The sequence below is a fragment of the Bos taurus genome, chromosome 5 (assembly GCF_002263795.3).
Source record: "Bos taurus isolate L1 Dominette 01449 registration number 42190680 breed Hereford chromosome 5, ARS-UCD2.0, whole genome shotgun sequence".
Taxonomy (NCBI): domain Eukaryota; kingdom Metazoa; phylum Chordata; class Mammalia; order Artiodactyla; family Bovidae; genus Bos; species Bos taurus.
Genome location: NC_037332.1, coordinates 32556707 through 32581279, shown reverse-complemented (window position 1 = coordinate 32581279; position 24573 = coordinate 32556707). Strand labels below are relative to the sequence as shown.

Genomic DNA, 24573 nt, shown 5'->3' with positions numbered 1-24573 from the left:
GTGGTATCCAAACTCTTGGTTGCAGCATGTGGGATCCAGTTGCCAGGCCAGGGATTAAACCCAGGCCCTTTCACTGGGAGCAAGGAGTCTTAGCCAATGGACCACTAGAGAAGTCCTGATCATGCAGGTTTAAGTTTTTATCGTTAATGAAGTGTAGGTTATCAGTTTTTCCTTTCATGGATTGTGCCTTTGCTGTTATATCTAAAAAGGCATTACAGTGACTTCCCTGGCAATCCAGTGGTTAAAATGCTGCATTTCCAATTGAGGGTGTACAGGTGTGATCTTTTTTTTTGATTAGTATTATCATGGTATATTTTTCTTTATCCATTTTAAAGTGGATTTCCTGTAGATGACATAGTTAGGTCTCAGTTTTTGATTCACCCAGACAATCTCTGTTTTTTAATTAGTACATGTAGAACACTGACATTCAAAGTGATTACTGACATAGCTGGGTTAATATCTACCATATTCATTACAGTCTTCTGTTTGTTGCCCTTGTTCTTTGTTCCTAATTATGTCTTCTACTCTCTTCCTGCCTTTTATGCTTTTGAGTATTTTATATGATTTTATTTTCTCTCCTTTCTTAGCATGTCAGTTATACATATTTTTAACTTCTATAGTGGTTGCCATAGTTTGCAATACACATTTACAACTAATCCATGCCCACTTTCAAATAACACTGTGCCACTACATGGATAGTTAGTACTTTATAATGACAAAATAATTCCTTCCTCTGTCCCTTTTACCTGTCACAGATAAGCTTATATAATCAAATACATTGTTAGCTGCTATTATTATCTTGAATAAACTGTTATCTGTTAGATCATTTAAGAATCATAAAATAAAAGTTTTATCTTCACTTATTTCTTCTTTGACACTCTTTCCCCAAGCAGTTCAAGGGGGCCATATACAAAAACGAGACAGATTTCAAGTTTTCTTAAATGACTTTAATTGGAGACGCAAGACTCTAAAGCCTCACTCTGTGGGACAGCATTTGGTCCCCACTGCGGGTAGGGGAAAAATGCATGATTGAGGTTGAAATAGGGAGCCCCAGTCTCCCTGTCTTCCATTTTGGAGCTTATGCAAATTTTGGCTGCTGAATGAGACTTAAGATAATTATGTTAGCGATACCAAACTATAGGTTCCTTTCTTCTTCTGATGTAGAATCTTCCTCCTATGAGGAAAACTCTTCTACAAACTCTTTGGGATCAAAATTCAGTCCTGTAACTGCACTTAATATCTACAAATAGGAAATTTCTTGATGCAGTTACCTAGCTGCAAAAAAAAAAAAAAAAATCAGGCCTGGAGGAGTCTACTCCCTCTCCAGCCTACTCACTGCATCAGTCCTTACCCTCTCGCAGACCCTGTTCTTTAAGGTCTTTAAGACCATTTAAGGATGTAACCCTTGGAAAGGCCAAACACCTGCCCTTGATCTCCATGGCCTGATTTCTTTGAAGCCCCAGTACAGGGGTGATTACAGTTTGCAGCGCTGTGTACACAGCCATTACGGTAATCTGGGATTTCTATCAGCCGTTCTTCCTAAGAACAATTGAAAACATCTTCACAGTAAAAATAGCATCAGGTTTGCCTTCTTACCAACCCCCAGAAGAGGAAGTGGAGCAAACCCCTTCCCTTTGTATTGAAAGGAAACATGAGACCTGGAGAGGTCAAGGACTTCTTCATGGTTCCATCTCCCTTCAAGGCAAAGAGCTATGGAGGGTCCTAACCTTCTATTTCCAAAGTGCTGGAGGACAAAGATTTGACTGTTTTTCTAACTTGTATAGTTTCCTTCTTTCCCATAGGAACGTTTCTGGATTGAGTCTCCTCTAATCCCATACCCTCCAGCGCAGAGCAAATAGCATCTCAGTCTGACAAGAACTCTCACGGCCCTCATAGGTCTTTCTGGCTTGAAGCTCTAATGGGTGGAGGACACCACATAGGCCGTTGCGATGTACTTCTTGCCATTTCCATAGGTTGACTTGTTCCAGGTATAGGTCTGGATGGCCAAGGGATGTCCACCCAGGCTCAACTGGCACCTGTGGGGAGAGATCACCAAATAATAGGGACTTGTTTCACCCCACCTCCATCTCCAGGCTGGAAGGATTGAGTTTAGCCCATGCAGAAGGGCTCTACCCTGTCTTACCCTTTAAGGGAGCTGCCACAGCTTGCTTCAGCCACTGCCTCCAGCTCCCTACATGCAGAGCGCCCTTTCAAAATCTGTCTTATTTTCTATCTTCTTAAAGAATACTGTTTCTCATCTTTCCTAGAGGAATATTCTCAAATCCAATTCTAGAGCTGAAAACCCCAGAAATGAAATGTTTGCTTAGGGTTTCAGAAGTGGTTGGACCCAGAGTCCTCAAATGTTAGAGAAGATGAGACCCCTGGTTTCCAGCTGTGCTCTCTGGGGCTCCAGTGTTCCCCCAAGCAGCCTCAGGGGCCAAGGGAGGCTTGCGTGCGTGTTCAGTCACTTCAGTCATGTCCGACTGTTCACAATCCTATGGACGGTAGCCAACCAGGTTCCTATGTCCATGGGATTCTCCAGGAAAGAATACTGGAGTAGGCTGTCATGCACTCCTCCAGGGGATCTTCCTGACCCAGAAATCGAACCCACGTCACCTACATTGGCAGGTGGGTTCTTTACCACTAGTACTACCTGAGAAGTCTAGACAGGCTTGCAGCCCCCAGGGCAGTTCCATGTCCAACTGTTTGATACATTGAGCTCCTGCACAAGATTGCACTTGGAGAAGGAGGGGACATAGATCTGTTGCTGGGATGAGGGTTGGCAGCCATGTGACTGATCTCATCAACAGCTTCACAATCCAAGAGAGAAAACTGAGCCCCACAGCAGTGATTTGCCCACACCCTCCTGGGCCACCAGGACTTACACTTTGCCTGGCCTGGCGATGAAGCACAGGGAGTAGAGCGCAAACTCAAACTCAGGGCTGCTGCCAATGAAAGCTGAGCCCACTTCCTTGTAGTACCCATCCCAGTTGAACTGCATGGCCAGCACGTCGGGGTAAGAATCCCACTGTAGAGAGAAGGATGGCAAAGAGGGTCTGGTGAGTGCCCCAATGCAGTCAAAGACAGGGGTGGCCAGGATGTGTCGGGGGCCCGTGGGGGCCCATGTGAGCTTTCTGGGGAGAGTGGATTCTCTAAATCAACAGAGGAAGCAGTCTGCCTGCTAAGGTGTCTGAGTTCCACTCAGACCCTCTGTCTGGAAACACCATCTCACTTCTCCCAGGAAGGCCAGAGTCAGAATCCATGTGCCCAATGCCAGGGGAGCAGGGACATAACTGTTCCCCGTAGCCTTCACGCGTGGAAGAGGAAGACAGTTTAGTGTCCCCAAAATGTTTCCAGACTTAGGGCAGCACAGGTTTATAAAAACATAAGAAATTTAACTCAGACTAGCCAGACTGAAACTTCAGCTGACTGTACATTCTAAGGAAATTCAGGCAGCTGGTAATTGCATATCTTTGATTTTCCTCTCTGAGAATCCTCCCCTTCTACACTCTCCCATCCACAGAGGATGCCCTCTGTCTCCTCCTGCCCCCTGCACCTCGGGAGCCCTCACTGTTTGGAAGCATGCTGGCTGGATAAACCTACTTTCCAGCAAATAGGAAAGTCATATTCACAATCCCGGATGGGCTGCCAAAAGGGTCAGGGTGAGAGACAAGCCTGCCTGTTCAGAATGCAGAATGAGGACAGAAAGTCTGGGTGCTAACAAGGCTTTTCCAGCCTATGAGGTCAGCATCAGTACTCACAGGCCCATCATAGATGTGACTGTAATAGTCCACCAGGCCCTCCTTCTCCTGCATGTAGAAACGGATCCAGTTATGGAAGCCAGTGACCTTGCCTTTTTTGACTTCACCTATGATAGAGAGATCAAGGTGGGTGATCTGGGCTGCCCCTCCAACCTCTTTCCCTACTCCCATGCCAAGGCTGTCCCCCTTCTCTAGTCTCTGACTCCTAGAATGTCCACCCCAACTTCCTGGAGTCCCTCACATCCCTAACTCTCAGCTCAGGAAGCTCCCCGCTACCCCGACCACCATTTCAGCTCAAGCCCTCGGGAGAGTTTCTTCCCCTGGCTGACCCTGGATCAATCTAAGATCCTCTAGCCATTTCCCTAGGAACAAGCCAGTTTTGGGGGGAGCTTGGCAGGGTGTGGCAGTGCAGGAAGAGAACATGTTCTTCTTGGGAAGCAGCCGGCCAAGCGCTGGAAGCAGAGGACCATTGGGAGGTAGACAACCATGGCCTCAAAGGCATCTCCCTTCCTATGTGTGCGCGTTGGGAGCCCCAGTGTCTGGGCTGCTTTCTCCCTCAGATGCTCCAGAAGAGACTGGTCCTCAAGAATGGTTCCTGAGTCCCCTCCCTCTTGGCCTACGAGCTGGTGTGGCTGCTGATTCAGCAGTGTGGCTGCTGCCCCATGCCTGAGGGAAGCATCCCTCTTCATCCCTCCACCTCCTTCTTCCCAAGCAGAGTAATCCCACCTGAGAAGACGTGCTCAAAGCCACTGGAGTCCCTCTCTTCTTTGCTTCTGGAATACAGCCCAAACCACATGTTTTTTAGGTCACTGACGAACTCTTGTTCCGAGCTGTAGCGGTCTGGGGAGAGGAGCACAGAGGACTTAGGAGAGGGGAAGGCGGGGCCAGGTCTTGGGAAGCAAGGCAGGGCCATCTGTCCCAACTTGACAAGAGGCAGGTGGTTCAGCCAATAAATGTAGTCAGTTGTTTGTTTAGCAATTATCTTTGGGGCACCTGTCCTGTGCCAGGCCCAGACCTGAAGGCTGAGGATTCAGCAGGGAATCACAAGGACAAGATCCCTGACTTTATAGTTTACATTCCAGTGGAGGAAACAAATGATAAACAAATAAACAGGATGATTTCAGATAAGTGCTATGAAGAAACTAAAGGAGATTATCCCATAATGACTGGAGGTGGGGATGGGGTGCTCTTCTAGAAAGCCAGAAAGGCCTCTCTGAGAAGGCACTAATCAGAGATCCGAAGGATAAGGAGTCAGCTGTACAAAGACCTGGGAGAAAGATTCTTACACGTAGAAGAAACAGCAGGTACAAAGGCTCCAGGACGCCTTGAACTTGATGTTCAAAGAGCTGAGAGTCTATGTGGGGGAGCATAGTGAGCAAGAGGAGAGAGTGGTGGGAGAGGGGGTCTGAGAGTCAGTCAGAAGTCAGCATACAAGGGTTGGAGCTTGATCAAAGAGTAATAATAACAAAAGTATTTTAGATTTACTATGTTATATGTGCCTGGCACTGTTTTAACTGCTTTAAATTCTCACATTGATTCTTCATGTCAGAGTGGTATCAGGCTTGGACTCCAAAATCACTGCCAACAGTGACTGCAGCCATGAAATTAAAAGACGCTTACTCCTTGAAAGAAAAGTTATGACAAATCTAGACAACATGTTAAAAAGCAGAGACATCACTTTGCCAACAAACGTCCGTATAGTCAAAGCAATGGCTTTTCCAGTAGTCATATACGGATGTGCGAGTTGGACCATAAATAAGGCTGAGCACCAAAGAATTGATGCCTTTAAATTGTGTGCTGGAGAAGATTTCTGAGAGTCCCTTGGACTGCAAGGAGATCAAACCAGTCAATCCTAAAGAAGTCAACCCTGAATATCCATTGGAAGGACTGATGCTGAAGCCCCAATAATTTGGGCACTTGATATGAAGAGCTGACTCACTGGAAAAGACCCTGATGCTGGGAAAGGTTGAAGGCAGGAGGAGAAGGAGGCAGCAGAGGATAAGATGGTTGGATGGCATCACTGGCTCAGTGGGCATGAGCTGAGCAGACTCCAGGAGATGGTGAAGGACAGAGAAGCCTGGTGTACTGCAGTTCATAGGATCACATAGTCGGACAGGACTTAGCAACTGAACAACGACAACAATTCCTGGTGGAGGAAATGGGGGTGGAGAGTGGTGACATAAAGAGAAGAATCAAATATAACTCCTGGGCTTTGGGCACAAGTAACTGGATGAATTATGGAACTATTAATGAGATGGGGAAGACTGAGAAAGGAGCAGGTCTGTCTGGAGGAAGAGGCAGGAACTGTGAGTTCTCTTTACACTAAGCTCTGAGTAGATGCCAGTTAGGCAGGTGGAGATGTCAGAAAGGCCAGTGCGACCCAAAGGCAAGGTCAGGGCTGGGGATCTGAATTAGGGTGTGATCAAATACCAACGGTTTACTGCCTAGAATTGTGAGAGGGGACACAGAAGATGTACCAGACATATTCCCTCCTTTCAAGGACTTAAAACATAGTTGGAAAACAAGACTAAAAATACATGACATACCACATAGCTGATTACTTTGCCGTACAGTAGAAACTAACACTACATTATAAAGCAACTATACTTCAATAAAAATTAGTTAAAAAAATAAAAATATATGATGTAACAGAGAACAGCTTCACAATCTGAATGACGACTGCTTTTCACTGAGTACTTTCCATGCATCAGTTTCCCAAGATCCCACTGCACAATGCTCAGACAGGGTCCAAGGGTCAAAGGGCCTGGGGTCACTTGCTTCATTAACAAGTGAAACCAAGTCTCTCTGCTCCAAGGGTATTTTAAGACAGAGTCCAAACCCTTGCCACAAGCTGCGGCGAGTGCAGCTTCATAACGAGGTAGAATGTGAGCTAGAACTTTAAGGAGAAGTGGGATTTGGTTAGGGAGAGAAGGGAAGACCGGGTGAGTAGTGGAAGAGCCTGCAGTAGCGCTGTCTCCACCTCCAAAATCGTCTCGCGTGTTTACCACAAAGAGGACACCAGGGGGCAGTGCAGGATCACACCCTCTTCGTAGGGTTTGCTTGTGTCACTGGCTTTACCTAAAAACAGTGTTACTAACTTAACCCGGCCACCGGAAGATGGAATGCGGTGTCTGAGCAGAGGCCATCCCCCGCTCTCCCCGCCAGCAAGGGACGACCTGGCTGGAGCCGCCCCCAGGCCAGGCCCAGTTGCCTGGAGTTCAGGGAAGGAATTCAGAGGACACTAACAAACACACCCCGTGCCAAGAAGCCCTGAGGCCCAAACCATTTTTGGTCTGATTCGAATGTATCTCTATTGGAATCGTTCCAGCCAGAACCCTTCCCGGTGAAACTTCCTACTCTGAACCTTTGTTGATTTTCTGTTGCTGCTTCCCCAGCAAAAAAAAAAAAAAAAGTGAAGTGGGCCGGCCTCTTTCCTGGACTTAGTGCCTGAGAAGGGAGCATGAACAGGGACTCTTCGTGCCTGGAAAATGGTGCTGAGTCTGGGGTCCACTGAGGGGTCGGCGGGGCAGGGGTGACTCACAGCCTGCAGTGAACCCTGAGACTGAAATACACATGGGGGATAAACGAGGTGGCTGAAAGAAAGTGAAAATGTTAGCTGCTCAGTCATGTCCACTCTCTATATGACCCCATGGACTGTAGCCCACCAGGTTCCTGTCCATGGGATTCTCCAGGCAAGAATACTGGAGTGGTTTGCCGTTCCCTTCTCCAGGGGTTCTACCCGACCTAGGGATAGAACCGTTTCCTGCATTGCAGGCAGACTCTTTATCATCTGAGCCACCAGGGAAGCCCCCTGGGGCTGAGATTAGGTTAAAAGACAGGATGACTCCCAAGCCAGGCAGAGGATTCTTCAGCTCCTGCTGGAGTCTGTGGGCTCCTCTCTCTGGCCCCTTCCCTGCCCCTTCCCAGGTGTACACTGGCCTCCACCTAAATCCTCACTTGCTCTCCTAACCTGCCCATCATGGACCCCCGTCCCCAGCAGGCACACCCCGAGTCCTCAGGATGACCTCCCTCATGGGCCGGGGGGGAGGCCCCACTGCCTCACTCACTCTGCTGGTGGAGGAAGCCGTAGAGTTCCTTCATGACGGCCGTCTTCATGATCTCTCTGAGGAAGGTGTCCTGCTCGGCCAGCTCCTGGGCTGTGAAGTGCTCCCCGCGGCCCGTGGCCCGCTGGTAGTTGTTGAGGAGGTTGAGGAAGGCGGAGTAGGTCGGCTTAGAGAAGAGCTTCTCATTGACATATGTGAAGAGCCTGGGGGAGGTAGAGGGAAGCCCAGTGAGAGGCCTGGACATGGAGCAGAAACACTCCAGAATGTCCAGATGCAGGGCAGGCATGTGAGGGTTGGGTGCAGAGGCAGAGTGGGGCCCTCAGATACTCCTGGGGACAATGCATGAGGTCACTCTTTTCTCTACTTCATCTTTTGGAAGGTCAGTTCTATTCTCAGCCAGTCTGTCCATCCTAAGTTCTATCATGTCTGACTCTTTGCAACCTATGGACTGTAGCCTGTCAGGCTCCTCTGTCCATGGGATTCTCCAAGCAAGAATACTGGAGTGGGTTGCCACTTCTTCTCCGGAGGATCTTCCCAACCCAGGGATAGAACCTTAAGTCTCCTGCACTGGCAGATGGGTTCTTTAGCACTAGTGCTACCTGGGGAACCTCAGAAACCCTCCCACATGGATCCCCACAGGCCCTCAGGATGGCTTTATCTGTCTCCAGAGAACCGGTTTCCCCTCTGCCTTTGATCCTACCTGCCTTAGGAGATAAGAGCTGAGGCACCAAAGGAGGCAAAATTCAGGAAGATGCGTTCAGGGAACTCACGGCTCTGGGCAGCGGTCTACTTGGTCTCTGGTCTCTGAGGGCGAGATGCAGTTTTGGCTGTTGAGAACGATGTCTTCCTTCCGGGCTTTGTTGGTGTCTGCCCTGTAGATCTTCTCAGAGACACTCTGCAGTTCTTCCTTAGTTATGGCATCGCTGCTGTGGGAGAAGCCCTCTGAGAGGAATTGGGGGAGGGGTATCTCAGAGCTCGATGGAGGCCAGGGGGCAGGTAGCTATCTGCGAACATCCCCTCGCAGGTACCTTCCAGAAGCCAGCATCAGGGGAGGGGGCTGCAGTCAGGCACCCTAGTGACTGCAGGGCAGTGGCCTAGAGCCTGTTAGTCCCTCAGTCGAGTCCAACTCTTTGCGACCCCTGAACTATGGCTCACCAGGCTCCTCTGTCCGTGGAATTCTCCAGGCAAGAGTACTGAAGTGGGTAGCCATTTCTTCTCCAGGGGACCTTCCCAACCCAGGGATCAAACCCAGGGCTCCTGCAGATTCTTAACTGTCTGAGCCACCCAGGGAAGTCCTGAGAGCCTAAAGGATCCTTACACTTAGCACAAAATACCCACACGGTCCCCTGCCACTAGGAAGGTTTTTGCACTTTGGCAAGCATCAGGATCATCTGGAGGGTTTGTGAAAACATATCGGTGGGCCCCACCCCAGAGTTTCTGATTCTGTGGATCCGGGCTGAGCCCTAGAGCTTCCATTTCTAATAAATTCCCACATTATGCTCATGCTACTGGTCCAGGGGCCACGCTTGGAGAACCATTGCTCTAGAGAGTCCCTCTGCCTCCCCGGCTATGCTAAAGGGAGCGGGAGACTGACCATGGCCACACAGGCTCTCAAAATCCTCGCAGCAGTTTCCAAACTCTGGGCAGCGGGCATTACAGTGGCATGAGTGGTGCTTGTCAAAGGCCTCCAGGCAGCGGCCCTGGCAGGAGCTGGGTGCCAAATACAAGCCTGAGAAGACGGAGAGGAGGTGTGTCCTGAGCAGACCGCTAGGGGTCGCTCTGTCGTGTCAGCAGCCAGGCCATGCCCCCTCCCCCAGCCCACCCTCTACTGCCAGCCCCGCCACCCCATCCCTACCCGCTACCAGCCTCGCTCTCCTGCTTCCTATTAAAGAACTCCAGGGAAGGAAAACAAACAAGCTTAATTGGTGCACACCCTTCACAGTCAGGAAGTCCTTTCTGATGCTGAACTCTCCTTTCAGGCCTGTTGTTTTTATAATCTTCCCTCTCTAAAAATAAAATCTCTTAACCCTCCCTCTCCCTCTTGCAGGCTTCAGACTCTTTCCTGCCTAACCCCCCAGCTCACTGAGGACCCCAGGGCTTCCTCCTGCCCAGGCCTCAAGAGTCCAGTGAGCCCCTCACCACCTCCAGGTGCTAGATTTGGGGTCCTGGCTGGCTTAGACCCAGGCCTACTGCTGTTGACATGGCTGACCTCTCCTTGCCCCATCCTGTGTCCCTTGTCCTTTCCCAAAGGCCCCCCCCAGACTCACTGCTAGCCGGAGCGCCCTCTGTCTCCTCTTCCAGTTCCAGGAATAGCTCTGGTTCTTTGGGATTCTCTTCAGCTGTAGGTCAGAGAAGTAAAGTCACCAGTCACCCCCAAGGGGCCCCTCCTCTTTATCCCTGGTTCTCAGTCCTCCCAACCAAGCATGTGCAGTGGAAAAAAATACAAAACAGGGGCTTGGATACAACATACAAGTACCAGGTGAAGGAGGAGGAAAATAGAAAATGTGAGACAGAGGGGGATTGAAAACCATTCTAAAACATGAAAGAACATCCCCAGGCATGACCTTCCTCACCATTTACCCTTCTGGTACTCAGTGTTGCTGTTCGGTTACTAAGTCGCCTCCGATTCTTTTGCAACCCCGTGGACTGTGGCCCACCAGGCTCCTCTGTCCATAGAGTTCTCCAGGCAAGGATACTGGAGTGGGTTACCATTTCTTCTCCAGGGAATCTTCCCAACCCAGGCATCAAACCCACATCTCCTGCATTGGCAGGCAGATTCTTTACCACTGAGCCACCAGGGAAGCCTGGTGGAGAAGGAAATGGCAACCCACTCCAGTATTCTTGCCTGGAGAATCCCATGGACGGAGGAGCTTGGTGGGCTGCAGTCCACAGGTCGCAAAGAGTCGGACACGACTGAGCGACTTCACTTTCACTTTCACCAGGGAAGCCTGGTATTCAGTGTGCTCATCCGTAAAAACGAGAGTGGGGACAAAAAGTGGTCCCTTCTGGGATGAAAACTCTGAGGTTGGTATGACTTTTCTTTAATATAAATTGATAGATGGATAGGCTTGAATCCCCCAAATGACAAGGCCCTCACTTAGGAACATCCCTTACCTATAATAACTCCCAGGGTCAAGGGTGAACTTCTCCCAGGCCTCAGGGAATAAGAACTGTTTCCTGAGTTACCAACTTCCCTACTTTCTTCACAGTTGCACTTGGCAATGGCCAAAGGCTGCGTTTGGGGGAAGGGCGTTCAGAAAAGCACATTCCTACTGTGCCCCACCCCCTTGCCTGCAAGCAGATTGACTGCAGCCTGAGCTCTAGGCGGAGAATAATGGAGTGGGGGTGGGGAGGAAGAGGAAGGCTTGACCTGGGGACTCAGCTCCTCTCTCCTCACAGAGTGGAATAAATTCCACCGCTCAAAGCCAACACTATTACAAAGTGCTTCAGAATCGGTTAGTGTGTTCACCACATAGTGTGGGTTATTACCATCAGACCCATGTCTGTGTGCTAAGTCGCTTCAGTCGTGTCCAGCTCTGCGACCCCAGGGACTGTAGCCTGCCACGCTCCTCTGTCTGTGGGATTCTCCAGGCAAGAATACTGGAGTGGGTTGCCATACCCTCCTCCAGGGGATCTTCCTCCTACATTGGCAGGCGGGTTCTTTGGCACTAGCACCACCTGGGAAGCCCATCAGAGCCACTGGGCAGGTTATTCACTGTCAACAAACATCTCCCTCCAATCACTTGCTTTCTGCCAGCCTGGTTAATGTTGACAATCCACAGGGTTCTTAACTCAGCCACACTTTATGCTGAATAGATTTCTGTGAGCTAATCTAGGGTCTCAACCATCATTTATAATATTTTTTCTATAGGAAAAGGGCTCTGAGTTGCACATCAGGGAGACGGATGAAATGGTTGCTAAGCTGAGTATGTTGAAATGGCAGGCTGATGGTCCACGGCGAACAAGCCACCCTGTGTCTGCTGAATGGGGCCCGGGGCGGCAGAGAAGGGCTGGGTCTGATTCTGGCACTGAGCTCTGGGCCTGGGTTTCCCTGCCTGGACCTGACAGCAGCAGTGCTAGTCCACTGGCGTTTTTGTGCAAATCGAATCAGCGTTCCTCAGGGTGGAAGCACCTCTGACGGCACACGGCTGGGTCAGCGGAGACCACGCTCGGGCAAATTAGGAAAAAGTACTCCTATCTCTCAGCAGACACAGCTCTTCACCAAGACACGTGGCTTAGCGAGGATACAGATTCAACTTTGGTTCAGCTTGCCTTCTCAATCAGAGGCTCTTGTGCAGTACATGACACACACAACTGTATGCAGCTGGCCGTTAGGTACCAGGGCTTCAGTGACCATGTTTTCCAAGCTGGGAGTCGGGGCATATGAGTGGACAGTAAACAGCAGAAGACCATTTACCTAGGTGTCTAAAACATTGGAAGCATCAAAATAAGGGAATTGTTCAAAATGAGTTTTGCAAATTTAAAACTGGGTAGTTAGAATAGCAGAACAACTGGCTTTTGAGGGTGGTACTTGTTCTGCTTAACCCTTGGCCTAGGAATGATGTGCAGCCACTCAGTCCACTCGTGGTAGGAAAAGTGAAAGTGTTAGCCGCTCAGTTGTGTCTGACTCTTTGCGACCCCATGGATTGTATTCTCCCAGGCTCCTCTGTCCGTGGGATTCTCCAGGCAAGAATACTGGAATGGGTAGCCATTCCCTTCTCCAGGGGATCTTCCTGACCCAGGGATCAAACCTGAGGCTTCCATATTGCAAGCAGATTCTTTACCATCTAAGCCACTGGGGAAGCCCTGTGATAGGAAGAGTGGTGTGAATTGTGACGGTCATTGACACCCTGTGGTCTTCCTGGTGGCGTGCAAGTTGGGAAAGTTCACTACCATTTGTTTACTTTTGCAAATAATAATTGGTAATGTCATATATGCTAAAATGATACTTTCATCTTTTCACTTTTTTTTTTAATTCCTTAAACTTTCCAGATATTAATCCTAATAGTTCAGACAGATGTTCCAGGTAAATGACTTTTATTTTAAGTTGGGGTCTTACACTGGGGACATCCTAATCCTCTTCAGGTCCTTTGAGCACCGTGATCAGTCTGGAACTCTGCTCTGGATAGCTGGACATCCTGGCCGGCAGTCCCTCCAGCAGGCTAGATGTGGTCATGGCCTGGTCTGCTGTACCTCCCAGACCCTTCACCCCACAAGGAGGCTCACCTGTACACAGCTGCTCATAGTCTTCACAGCAGTCCCCGTGCTGGGGACACCGGCGGTCACACTGGCAGACAGCATCCCGGTCAAATCTCTCATTACAGCGAGATGCGCATGACTCCCTTTTGCCTACGGTCAGTAAAGGTCAGACTCAGCTCCTTGGGGATTCTACTCTGCTCATCACAGTACCCTCTGCAGGAGGGTTCACAGACAGGGACGGGGACTTACCTAGCAGGAAAGGTCATTACTAGCTGCCAGGGATAAGTACCCACACAGCCTCCCATGCCTCTCCCGCACTGCCCACGAGCCATCACCCACCACCCACTGACTATTGCAGGGCTCATAATATAGACCGGGACCACAAACTCAGATGCCTACTGTACTAGACCTGTAACACAAACGAGTCAAGAGCAGGGAGGCAGTAGCAAGAGGTGGGGACTGTGACAGACTCAGAAACAATGCCCTGCCTGAGACTGGCAGCCACTAGCAGCTCCAGCCAATTGTCGCCATTTGGGATGCGGGCTAAGTGTTGCCAGAGCCTCCAGTTTTTTTTTTTTTCAACAGAAGCCTTCATTTTTATGTAAATTTTCCAATTTTAAAAAATTCGGAGAGACCAAAGAAAGAGGTCTGTGGGCTGGGCTTGGCCCAGAAACCATCATTCCCCTGTCACGTTGAGGATGGTGGATCACGGCTGTTCTAACGACCCCACCTGTCTTCTCCCCATGACTCATTCCCTGCCTGTCCATCCTGTCCCTTTTACATCTTCTGGTTCTTTGTTCTTTCCTCCCCTTAGCCTGGTCTCTCTGCACCTCCTTCCCCACTTGTTACAGCTTTCTGTCTCTTCTGGTCTTGGGAATGTGTTTGGATTAGTTTCGCTCAGGGTGGGGACTGAGGTGGGTGTGGGTGAGAATTGGGCTTTGGAACAAGAGCTGTTATGCAACCACAGACCACATCCCTTGCTCCAGCCAAATGACTTGCAGAAGCAAGCTTTTGGTCACATAAGGGGCATAAGACAAGAAAGTTTAAAAGAAATGGTACAAACCCACCACCACTGCTAAAAAAACAAGCCCACCACAGCAAAGACAGTGGAAGGGGGTGAGCCAGGTCAAGCTGGCTGCGCTCTCTTTCCTTCCACTCTAGGCTTTAAGGGTGATAACACAGCCTTTGTTTCCACTTGAGGTCCCTGAGGTTTGGATTTAGCGGGTTCTGGGTTTAGGGTCAGGCTGTGGGTTACAGAGAATGTCAGATCAGAGTCAGAGTCATGTTTAACACTGGAATTTGTATGAATGAAAAAACTTAAACCTAATTTTAGCCAGCGATTGGGGCTTGTTAGGTTTAGATGAAGAGCTACAGTTAGGATTTGGGCTTGAGTTAATTACTGGTAAAAATAACAATTTTGCATTGCTGTCTGGATAAGGAATGAGGAGTAGGTCTAAAACCACATTCAGGGTTGAGGAATGTGGCAAGACCAGGAGAGGACAAATAATCCCAATTTTGCCTTAGATAAGATTTGGGGTTTGGTCCTGGCTGCTGTTTCCCACAGGTATAGAATCGCTTAGGGTGGAGGTGGAGACGAGGGCTATGGGCTGGGTTACTAGTTTGGGATTAGGGCTTACACTGTTCTAATGAGGGTGACACAGCAGAGAGGCCAAGAACCCAGAGTCTGGCACCAAACTGCTTGAGGCTGGAATTCTAGTTCTGCTGCTTTCTAGCTACGTGTTCTTGGGCAAGTTAATTTACCTGCTGTGCCCCAGGTTCCTTCTCTGTAAAAGTGTGACAATAATGGAGCCCATCTCATAGAATATTCATAAGAATTCAATGAGCTAATTTTTGTAAAGCACTTAAGACACGGCAGGACACATTAGTAGCACCACGTAAGTGTTAGATAAATAAGCGGTCAGCATTCCACGCCCATCTTCAAGGTGGTAAGTGTCCACACTGGCTGGAGCAGTCTTCCCTGTCTACATGCCTGATCTAGCTGACTGCCTCCCTGGGTTTCAGCCAGGCCATCCCTTGGGCCGACAGTTTCTAGCTGACATCATTGCTATGGGTCTGTGTTCTTTACATCAAAGAGGTTCTTTACATCATGTCAGGGTTAACCCAGGTTCTGAGGCAACTTCACCTAAAGGGCCTCCAAAGTGGCCAGAAAGGCAGAGCCAGTGAATCGTCCCTAGAGAAGACCGGGTCAAGGCCACTCGTCCCTCCAAGCCCAGGGGAATGCCCCCTGAATCTTAAGTGATGCTCCCTTGGAGCCCACATGCAAAGAACTTAAGGAGAAGTTTTCAGCCCAGAAGGAAGACTGTGTCAGCTGCCTGCTCAGTTAGCCTGGCAGTACACCCAGAATCCAAAGGGAGAGAACTCAGACAAATCAGGACAACCTTCTTAAATGGGCCAGATCAGCAGAGTCCAAGGAAGGAATTCACTCCAGTCCAGCAGCTGGCGCCAGTTGAGAAGGGCAGTAAGTGAATGGTCAGCTCTGTAGAGCTCAGGAGGACACCCCACACTGGCCCTGGCTGAGTGAACTCTTTCATCTCTATTCAAGAGATTTGTCATCACTGGAAACCCCGAGCCAGAGATCCTTTACATGTCCCTGTAAACCTGACCATCTGCTTTAAGAGGACCTTGGGGTGTGAGGGAATGGGGAGGGGGTGGGAGAGACTTTTCCTCATAGGCCTCTCTGCTATATCTGTTCTGGGGACCCTCTGGGAACTAGTCACCATGACTATTTACTCCAGTGCTCCCAGCCCACAGCTCCGATCCACACAAACCCTCTGTGTACACCTCGCTCACCAGCTAGGCACCTGAATCACTGCTCCAGTAACCCTCTTGCCCATCTCTCTAACTCTCTTTTTTTTTTCGTACTCTATTTTGGCCTTTCTTTACCTTCACAGAGCTTATCAACAAAGCTTCACAGAGCTTATCACCCACCCCCCCCCCCACCTCTGGCCAACAATCCCTACATGAAATGCTAAATTTCTCTACACTCCAAAACTCAAATGTGCCAGAATGCCCACCCCCTCTCCATACTGCCCATCAAGAAACTTGGTCCCAAGCCTGGGTGTCCCCTATATGACAGTTCTCCACCCCTCTGATGTTTAGGGAATCCTACATCCGTGCTTCTCTGGGGGCCCCAGGTGCTGTTTCCATGGAGATCTAGCCCACCAAGATGATTCACTTCCAGCCTCAATTCACCTGAAATAACCGAGGACCTAAGACTGGCTCCCACGCTATTCATACTCGCATCTAAGTTCTAAGATGTTGGCAGAAGACAGACAAGAACTGAGCCCCATTCTCCCACTTTAGGAAAGAAGGAGGCATCACCCACTGGACCCTGACTTCTCCATCAGTCCCGCAGCAGGATCAGACCACCAGCCCCAGGGGCAAGGGCTCCACCTTGCCTTTCTGAAGCCACTGTTGCGTCTGCCCTCAGGAATACCCCCCAGGGACCAAATGTCTCCAGTTGCTCTCATCTCCTGCGACTGGGATGCCCCAACCCCAGGGCCACTGCTTCACACTAACCCTGAAGCTCTACACCCTCCCTCCGTCTCTAGCACGAGCTCTGCACCAGCCGGGCTGGCTGCTCTGCCATGTGTGCGGGAGTGGAGGTACAGCATCCCAGCCAGTGGGGAGGCCTGGGAAAGACTTCCCCCTCCAAAGTCTTTTCATTTAGTTTATTTGGTGGTCTCCTTACCCAAAACCTCGTGGGAAATGATTCCAAGACTAAATTCTGTATTTATATAAATTATTTTATGTAAATAAGTATTTATTATATCATATTAATATGATTAATATACTATATTATAATACAGGTAAGTATACATGATTTTATATGTATTTACATTACAGGTTTCCCTGGTGGCTCAGGGGTAAAGAATCTGCCTGCCAGTGCAGGAGACTCAGGTTCAATCCCTGGGTCAGGAAGATCCCCTGGAGAAGGAAGTAGCACCCAGCTCCGGTATTCTTGCCTGAGAAATCCCATGGAGAGAGGAGCCTGGTGGCCTACAGTCCATGAGGTCACAAAGAATCAGGTACGACTGAGTGACTAAATGACAATTTATAATCACAATCATAATCAAAGACCCAATTCTTTGAGATATCATTCCATGTAGGGTGCTTCTGATATATTATCTTATTTAATCCTTATGACAGTCCTGTGTAGGAACACCCTGGTGGGGTGCAATGGGTATCAAGCTCGGATTCTTTCTCCTCTGGGCAGAGGAGGCTTCCCACCACACCCCTCAGCTCAGCCCCCTCCCTTGGCACTCTCCCTGCTCACCCAGTAACCACCAGTTAACACAGCAGCATCAGCACCTGTCCCCTACCGAACAGGAACGTGTTCCCATCCTCAACACTGGTCCCATCCCTGCACCACTAGTACCTGGACTAGTGCCTGGACCTTTCTCCACTTTAGGTCCTCTACCAGGGATGAAATGGAGTCCTCTGACCACGTGGCCTGCCTCCTGGTCAGAGGCTCTATCCCTGGAGCCTGCCCACCGACTAAGGCTTCGTAGGGAAAAGTCCCACCCAGACAACTCACCCCTCACCCAGGTAGCAGAGGAAGTGACCAAGGGTGGCCAGGCCACGCAAACCTAGCCAGTCACAGTCCAGCTTCACACCATATGGTGGCCTTGAAAAACAAAACCTTGGTGAAATCAAGTCAAGCTGGACCAGGGTTGTTTGAGGCTCATCTTCTAAGGTGTCCCTGGCCCATCAGTCTAGTAGCTCCCTTCACACAGCCCATCTACTCCAGAGGCAACTCCTGCCTCACACCAAGGCTTTTGGACAGAGCTGGCCCTCCTTTATCTCACGACCCTCACGCTGTCCCTCCCAGGTCCCCCAGCTCTCTGCAGGACCCCTGTCATCCCCACCAGCAGTGACTTACCGGCCCAGGCCAGGCCACAGAGAATGGCCACTGTCAGGGGGACACAGGCCCTCATGGTGTCCAGTCGGAGGCCAGAAGGAGATGGCTGGTGGACTCTGACTAGCGTCCACGTGAATGTCACCGTTCTCAGGTGAGCCTTCTGGCCCAGGCTGGTCCTTTTAAAGACATCAGATCTCGTGGATCTGGTGCTTCCAGATCCTTTCAGGAAGGAAAAAAAGGGAGGGAGGGACTCCAGATGGAAGGAGGCGGGGAGGGGGTGGGGCCTGACAGCTGTTTGAAGCCAGAGGCAAGGTGACTAAGGAGGCAGGTAACGCCAGATGTTTAGAACAGGTAATGCTAGCTGTTCGTAGCTTAGAAAATAGGCCATGCAAGCAGGCACAGCAACTCGGGCCTAGTTTGGGGGGGTTCTCTGTCCAGGTGAGGAGAACTCATGGGCTTGTCTCTGGGTGATATCTTCTAAACATCCACCTACCTGAAAGCCAAGGGTCTGACCTTCCAAGGGGCTATGACTGGCTCCATCTTTGAACTCCAGGTGCTCAGCTTGAGGAATATAGTGAAAAGATCATTATGTGTTAGACAAATAGTAAGTGCTTAAGCAAGCTTTGGGCTTCCCTCGTAGCTCAGTGGATAAAGAATCTGCCTGCAATGCAGGAGATCTGGGTTCGATTCCTGGGTTGGAAAGATCCCCTGGAGAAAGAAATGGCAACCCACTCCAGTATTCTTGCCTAGAGAATCCCATAGACAGAGGAACCTGGTAGGCTACAGTCCATGGGGTCGCAAGAGTCAGACACGACTTAGCAATTACACCACCACCACCAAGCAAGGTTTGGGGCACCGGAAGGAGTGATCTAGGAGACATGGGTCAGAAACAAGTGCTGCTTTTACTACATCAAGCTGCACATAGCTACCTCATCCTTGAAATATCATGCAAATGGGCCTCTACTCTTACTGAGTCAGCATCTCAGGTTTTACCTGTTTTAGGTTCTCCCAAGCTCCAGGCTTATGAGGCTGGGGAGGGCAAGAGGCCTCTTAAAGGCTGCAGAAGGACCATCCTTCCCCTCCTCCTTCATCCTCATCCCCGTTACATTCCTCTCCCCCACGGACCGACCCCGCAAGACACAAGGCCCTCAGGACTCCCATCATCCCAGGCCCAAGGGCAGAGATGCAGCAACAAAGAGCTTCCAAGTTCTCCCCTCCTAATAAAGGTAAAATCTTCTAAGTAAAATGCCCTTTCCAGAAAGAGCCCTGCATGGAGATTCTCAGCTATCTCAAAAAAGAAAAGTCTCATAGGAAAAGCCAAAACTGATGAACAGTTGAGACCACACTGTAGTAATTTTTCTTGGGGTAGAGTCAAGGCAAGCACATCCTCCTCAACAAGTGCTTTTTAACAGTGGAAACTTCCTCTCAACTTCAATTTTCCTATCTTTGAAACAACGACGGGGTTATAGCTAACGATCCCTTCTAAGTTCTCAGATTCTAATTTTCAAGCTTCCTGCCCATGCCCTGGGGTGGGCAGCTGCAGTGAGTTAAGGAGAATCCCCCAAACCTCCCTGTGAGGAGATGAGACCAAACCGTGGACCCTTGGGGATGGAGCAGGCAGCCTGGGGCAAGCCACTTTGTAAGGGACTTGCGCCAGGAACATAATAAGGAGTAAGCCTCGCCCTTCTCTCCAGGAAGCCCAGTTAAAGAGACTAGGAGTCCTTTATTTGCATAAATGTTGTTTGTACAACCAGACGGCTTTGGCCAGCCAAAGTACTCGCCCTCCTGGACTGGCAACACAGGGACATAGACACCAGTTAGTTTACGGATTAAAGGAGAGAGTCCCTGGCTGGGAGGAAGCAATGAAGCCTCAGAGTTTGGGACTGGAAGGTCTGTCCCTTCCAGGGGCCCAGCTGGGTGGACCCTGGGCAAGGCCAAAGCTCTCAGGGTGGGAGTGGGGTCTGGCCGGGGTTGCCCTGATGTCCAGCTGAACAGACTATGGGATGGAGCATCAGGTGTGGGAGCACTTCCCTCCATCAGGGGAGTTTCAGGTCAGGGGCAAGGCTGGGAGCTGGAGAGACCATTGAAACTGACCCCGCAGGGCCAGTGTGCTGATGGGGTCAACCTTAACAACTGCCAGCACTGACCGAGCACGTATTACGTGTCACCCACGAAGAGCTGCCTACGTGCTGTTCCCTCCTCGCTCACTGCAATCCTTTAGAGGTACTATTGTTGTGTGTAGCCCAGCAGATTCCTCAGTCTATAGAATCTGAGGAATCTGAGAATTCCTAGGCAAGAATACTGGAGTGGCTTGCCATGCCCTTCTCCAGGGGATCTTCCCAACCCAGGGATCAAACTCACGTCTCCTACGTTGCAAGCAGATTCTTTACCATCTGAGCCACCAGGGAAGCCCGAGGTACCACTGTTACCCTCATTTTACAGGTGAGGAAACTGAGGCACAGAAAGGTTGGGAGATGTGCCTTAAACACCTGTCCCACCTCCCTTGTCCTTTCTGAAACTGAGGCCAAATCACTGCAGCCCAGGACCAGAGTCTGGATGGACCCTGCAGCTGGCTCAGCACAGGTGAGGCCTGGAGTCACTTACTGAGGGGACCCTGGCACCAGAAGATGCTGGATCTCCAGCCTTCCCCCAACTGTGACCTGGGAGTGCCCCCAGGATGGCAGCCCCCATCTCATTACTTGTGGGCCACATTAATCTGTAGTTTCCTCTCACTGAGAGTGTCTTAGAATGGGTCCATGAGTGCTTTTCTCCCACATTGGTTTGCATGCTATGTACCACAGTTGGGTTTCCAGGAATTTTTTTTTTTTTTAAGTTCACGGGCATCCTTGACATTCAGCATCACATTCACCACCGGCCCTAGGCATATTCGTCAGACATGCCACCTGGCCCATTCGTACCGTGATGTACCCAAGCTATAAATCTGGTTCTACCAGCTACGCCATATCCTGGTACTCTGCCTAGAATGCCCTCCTCCCCACTCATCTGCTATCCATCTCCTACTCATCCGCCAGCCCCAGAACAAATCCACCCTTCCACAAAGCCTGACTTCCTCCTCCACTCCTGCCTATGGACTCAGTTCTTACTATTTGTCACGTGTGCCTTTGAAACACATCACATCTTATAGACAGTGCTGCCAGTGGAGTGGGGGTTAACCGCTGCCCTTCCATTTACCTCTTCATCTGTACAGGTTGTTTCTTCAGCTGGCCTCTGAAGTCCCTTGATCTAGGAACTCTGTGTCGTGGGTCCCCGCTACTGCTTTGTATTGCCCACCCAGTGAGTATTGGATTAGGTCAACTTGCGCCTGGGACCATCAATGAATCAGTGAATGAGGAGTGAATGAATGAGCAGACTGAGCCTTCCAGCCTCACTGTGATAAAGGCCCAAGGGAAGACGATGACACGACAGAACAAATGGCTTCCTCCAGTAGCTCTGAAGGGTCCAGAGTCAGTCCTGGGGGAGAGCGTGGGAGGGCTCATGGGTGTAGGGATTCACTTTGTAGTTGTTTTGTCATAGCAAGCACTATTTTCATCTGGGACTAATGGAAACCTGGGGGGGACCCAAAGCCCCAAACCACTCCTTGGCAAAGGGGCAGCCGGTGCAGGGACTGGCTAGAACTCAGGATTCCAGCAAATTCTGAATCCACCATGGAGGTCATTCAACTTTATCCCACTTTTTTGAATTCCAAATAATCAGCTGCCTGCACTTTTTGCCAACTGTGCTAATGTTTATTTTATACTGCTTGCTAGTGACTGTAAAATAAAACTTTTTCACATCCCCGAACCCCAGTGGCTTCGGAGAGATCTGGGGGCACAGATGGGAACAAAGAGAGGTGGATGAGACAGCAGACAGGGATAAGGAGGCTTGGAGAGACAACGGGGGAGTGAGCAAGGGCAAGATCAAGGCAGAGTGCTGGGCGGAGGCCGACCAGGAACCAGGTGCAGGCATAAGGCACCCTGCCCACCTCTCGCCCCAGGTGTGTTGGCACTGCCAGCTGCTCTATCCTCACAATGATGATGACAGGACTGGCAGGAGCAGTTCCCAACCCAGGGCGTGGAGATCTGCAATCTGGTAAAATTTCATAATTACTGTGTTGAGGTAGTTGAACGATGGGCAGTTTGCCCCTTCCTCATTCATCTGAGCATGCACTCCATTATGCCAAGCCAAGCGGACCATGGGTGTGTTCTCAGCGTCATACAGGACGACAGACAGAGTGCACCGAAAGCTCGGATTGAAGCCAGCAGGGCACCATGCTGAGGCCACTGGTTCTAAGCCAGGCTGCCTGGGTCTGAATCCCAGCTCTGCTAGTCACAAACTGTACAACCTTGGGTGAGTTCCCTGACCTTTCTGGGCCTTGGTTTCTCCTAGTAAGAATACCTTACAGGATAGGTTGTGAAACTGAATGAGTCAGTATTTGCCAAGTCTTAAAACAGTATCAGGCACATAGCAAGACCAGGGAAGTGTGTGCTTTAAAAAAAAAAGGTTTGGCCTCGAAGCACAGCCATGGGTGTTCCCCTGGAGGAAAGATCAACAGGCTGTGAATGGAGCTGAAGAAGAAGCTGTTCAAGTGGGGGCTGATGTTGAACCTGGAGTGGAGACTGAGGCATCGGGTGGTTGGGGCTGTGATAGACAAACGGCTGATCACGCAGAACCACCTCAAGAAGCAGGTGTCCAGTGCACATGCCAACATTACTGTGTGGGAAGCACAGCAGAGCTGGCTCGCCCAGAAAAAGAAAGCGCCCATGAAAATGGAAGCCCCTCCCAAGCCAGCCAGGACTAATGCATGTGTACTAGGGTGCCTCACTCTTTTCGACCCCATGGACTGCAGCCCACCAGGCTCCTCTGTCCATGGGATTCTCCAAGCAAGAATACTGGAGTGGGTTGTCATGTCCTCCTCCAGGGGATCTTCCCGACCCAGTGACGGAACCTAAGTCTCTTACATCTCCTGCTTTGGAAGGCAAGTCCTTTACTACCTGGGAAGCCCACAGCCCAAATCAAAAAAGAAGACAAAAGCCCTCCAGACATAGAGGACCTTGAACATAAGAGCTAGATCTCACAGCCCTTCCACCAGAAGATTTCAAGGGGAACCAGGAGGACTCGAAGCTTGTTTCAGGGGACTTTGGAGAAACTGTTGCTCCTTTTCACTCCTTACAGATTCCTCTTCCCTAACAGCCTACTGACCTGCCCTGTAGGGATGTACTGAGAGGAGGAGGGTAGAGAAAAAAGATTGGAGAGCAGGTCCAAGCAGACAGCTCTATTTGTAACAGAGCCCGAGCGTTCTCTCTGAAATGTGTCTGGTTAAGCATGGGAATGGGCCGTGAAAAGGGGCTGTGAGTGTGGAAACAAGACAATTGGGAAACAGGACACACAGCGCTTACTTGAGCAAAGGCAACAGGAAGCCAACCTACATGATGGCCCTGTTTCCCCAAAGAGTGACACTCCAACTTTGGATTTCTGACCAAAATGATTATTGTAGAGATGGCAAAGGAGGTAAGGGTCCTGATATGAGCCCTGCCACCTCCCCTGTGTGACCAGGGTGAACTAGTGACTGTGATTGTCTCTGCTTCCTTTGCTGGATTATGTTCTTAATAAAGTAAACATTATTTTTCCCTTATAAAAATAGGTCCACATAGAATCTAATTTACATGGATGCTTAGGGAAGGTCTCTCTGAAAAAATGACCTGAAGCAATTTTTCTTTTTGTTTGAGGTAATTTTTCTAATCTAATCTTTCCATTAGGTGATTTTTTTTTTTGGCCTTGCCGCACAGCTTGTGGAACCTTAATTCCCTGCGTGCGTGCTCAGTTGCTTCAATCGTGTCTAACTCTTCGGCACCCTATAGACTAGCCCTCCAGGCTCCTCTGTCCATAGGATTCTCCAGGCAAGAATACTGGAGTGGGTTGCTATTCCCTCCTCCAGGGGATCTTCCTGACCCAGGGATGGAACCTGCGTCTCTTATGTCTCCTGCACTGACAGACAGGTTCTTTACCACTTGTTCCACCTGAGAAGCCCTGCTGCTGCTGCTGCTGCTGCTGCTAAGTCACTTCAGTCGTGTCCGACTCTGTGCGACCCCATAGACGGCAGCCCACCAGGCTCCTCAGTCCCTGGGATTCTCTAGGCAAGAATACTGGAGTGGGTTGCCATTTCCTTCTCCGATGCATGAAAGTGAAAAGTGAAAGTGACGTCGCTCAGTCATATCTGACTCTTTGCGACCCCACGGACTGCAGCCTAGCAGGCTCCTCCGTCCATGGGATTTTCCAGGCAAGAGTACTGGAGTGGGGTGCCACTGCCTTCTCCATGAGAAGCCCCGATCAGGGATCAAATCTGTGCCCATGCAGGGGAAGCCAGGAGTCCTAACTACTGGACCACCAGAGAATTCTCTATAAGGTGATTTTAAAAAATAATTTCAAAAATAAATTTACATTCTCAAATTGTACATTTGAGTACTTTCAAGTCTTGGGGATGACACTTTAATGAGTCACACCATCACCTGGTTTGTTTGCCAAAGGTGACCACCTATTTTCTGGGGGTCCGGCTGCAGCCTGGGGAACTGAGCTTTGTGCTGTGGGAATCTGAGCACTTCAGTGGGAACAATGCACAGCTCTGGCCTCCTGAGCCTTGGCTGTTGATGAGATTCCCAACAGTTACCTG

The 24573-nt window shown here is 49.9% G+C and overlaps 1 protein-coding gene and 1 pseudogene across 2 annotated transcripts; one reads left to right on the top strand and one right to left on the bottom strand.

The window, feature by feature from the left end:
* Positions 1-925: 925 nt before the first annotated feature.
* On the bottom strand, positions 926-18129 carry ENDOU (endonuclease, poly(U) specific). 2 transcript variants are annotated; one of them, NM_001102090.1, is given in 10 exon segments: positions 926-2036; positions 2886-3028; positions 3762-3868; positions 4488-4601; positions 7829-8028; positions 8596-8767; positions 9420-9554; positions 10093-10164; positions 13052-13174; positions 17928-18047. In NM_001102090.1, coding segments are annotated over 10 exon segments (1242 nt in total). In that variant the 5' UTR covers positions 17983-18047; the 3' UTR covers positions 926-1915.
* A 3969-nt stretch (positions 18130-22098) lies between these two features.
* Positions 22099-23517, top strand: LOC112446799 (uncharacterized protein C11orf98-like; annotated as a pseudogene).
* The last annotated feature ends 1056 nt before the right edge of the window (positions 23518-24573 follow it).

What these genes read in the sequence shown, in the direction of transcription:
- ENDOU (XM_005206386.5), bottom strand. Translation starts at nt 17,982, where the DNA reads ATGAGGGCCTGTGTCCCCCTGACAGTGGCCATTCTCTGTGGCCTGGCC. An exon ending in AGAGGGCGCTCCGGCTAGCA is followed by an intron (nt 9,555 to 10,092) that starts GTGAGTCTGGGG and finishes CCGTCTTCTCAG; the next exon opens with GCTTGTATTTGGCACCCAGC. An exon ending in GTCACATCTATGATGGGCCT is followed by an intron (nt 3,029 to 3,761) that starts GTGAGTACTGAT and finishes TTCTCTCTACAG; the next exon opens with TGGGATTCTTACCCCGACGT.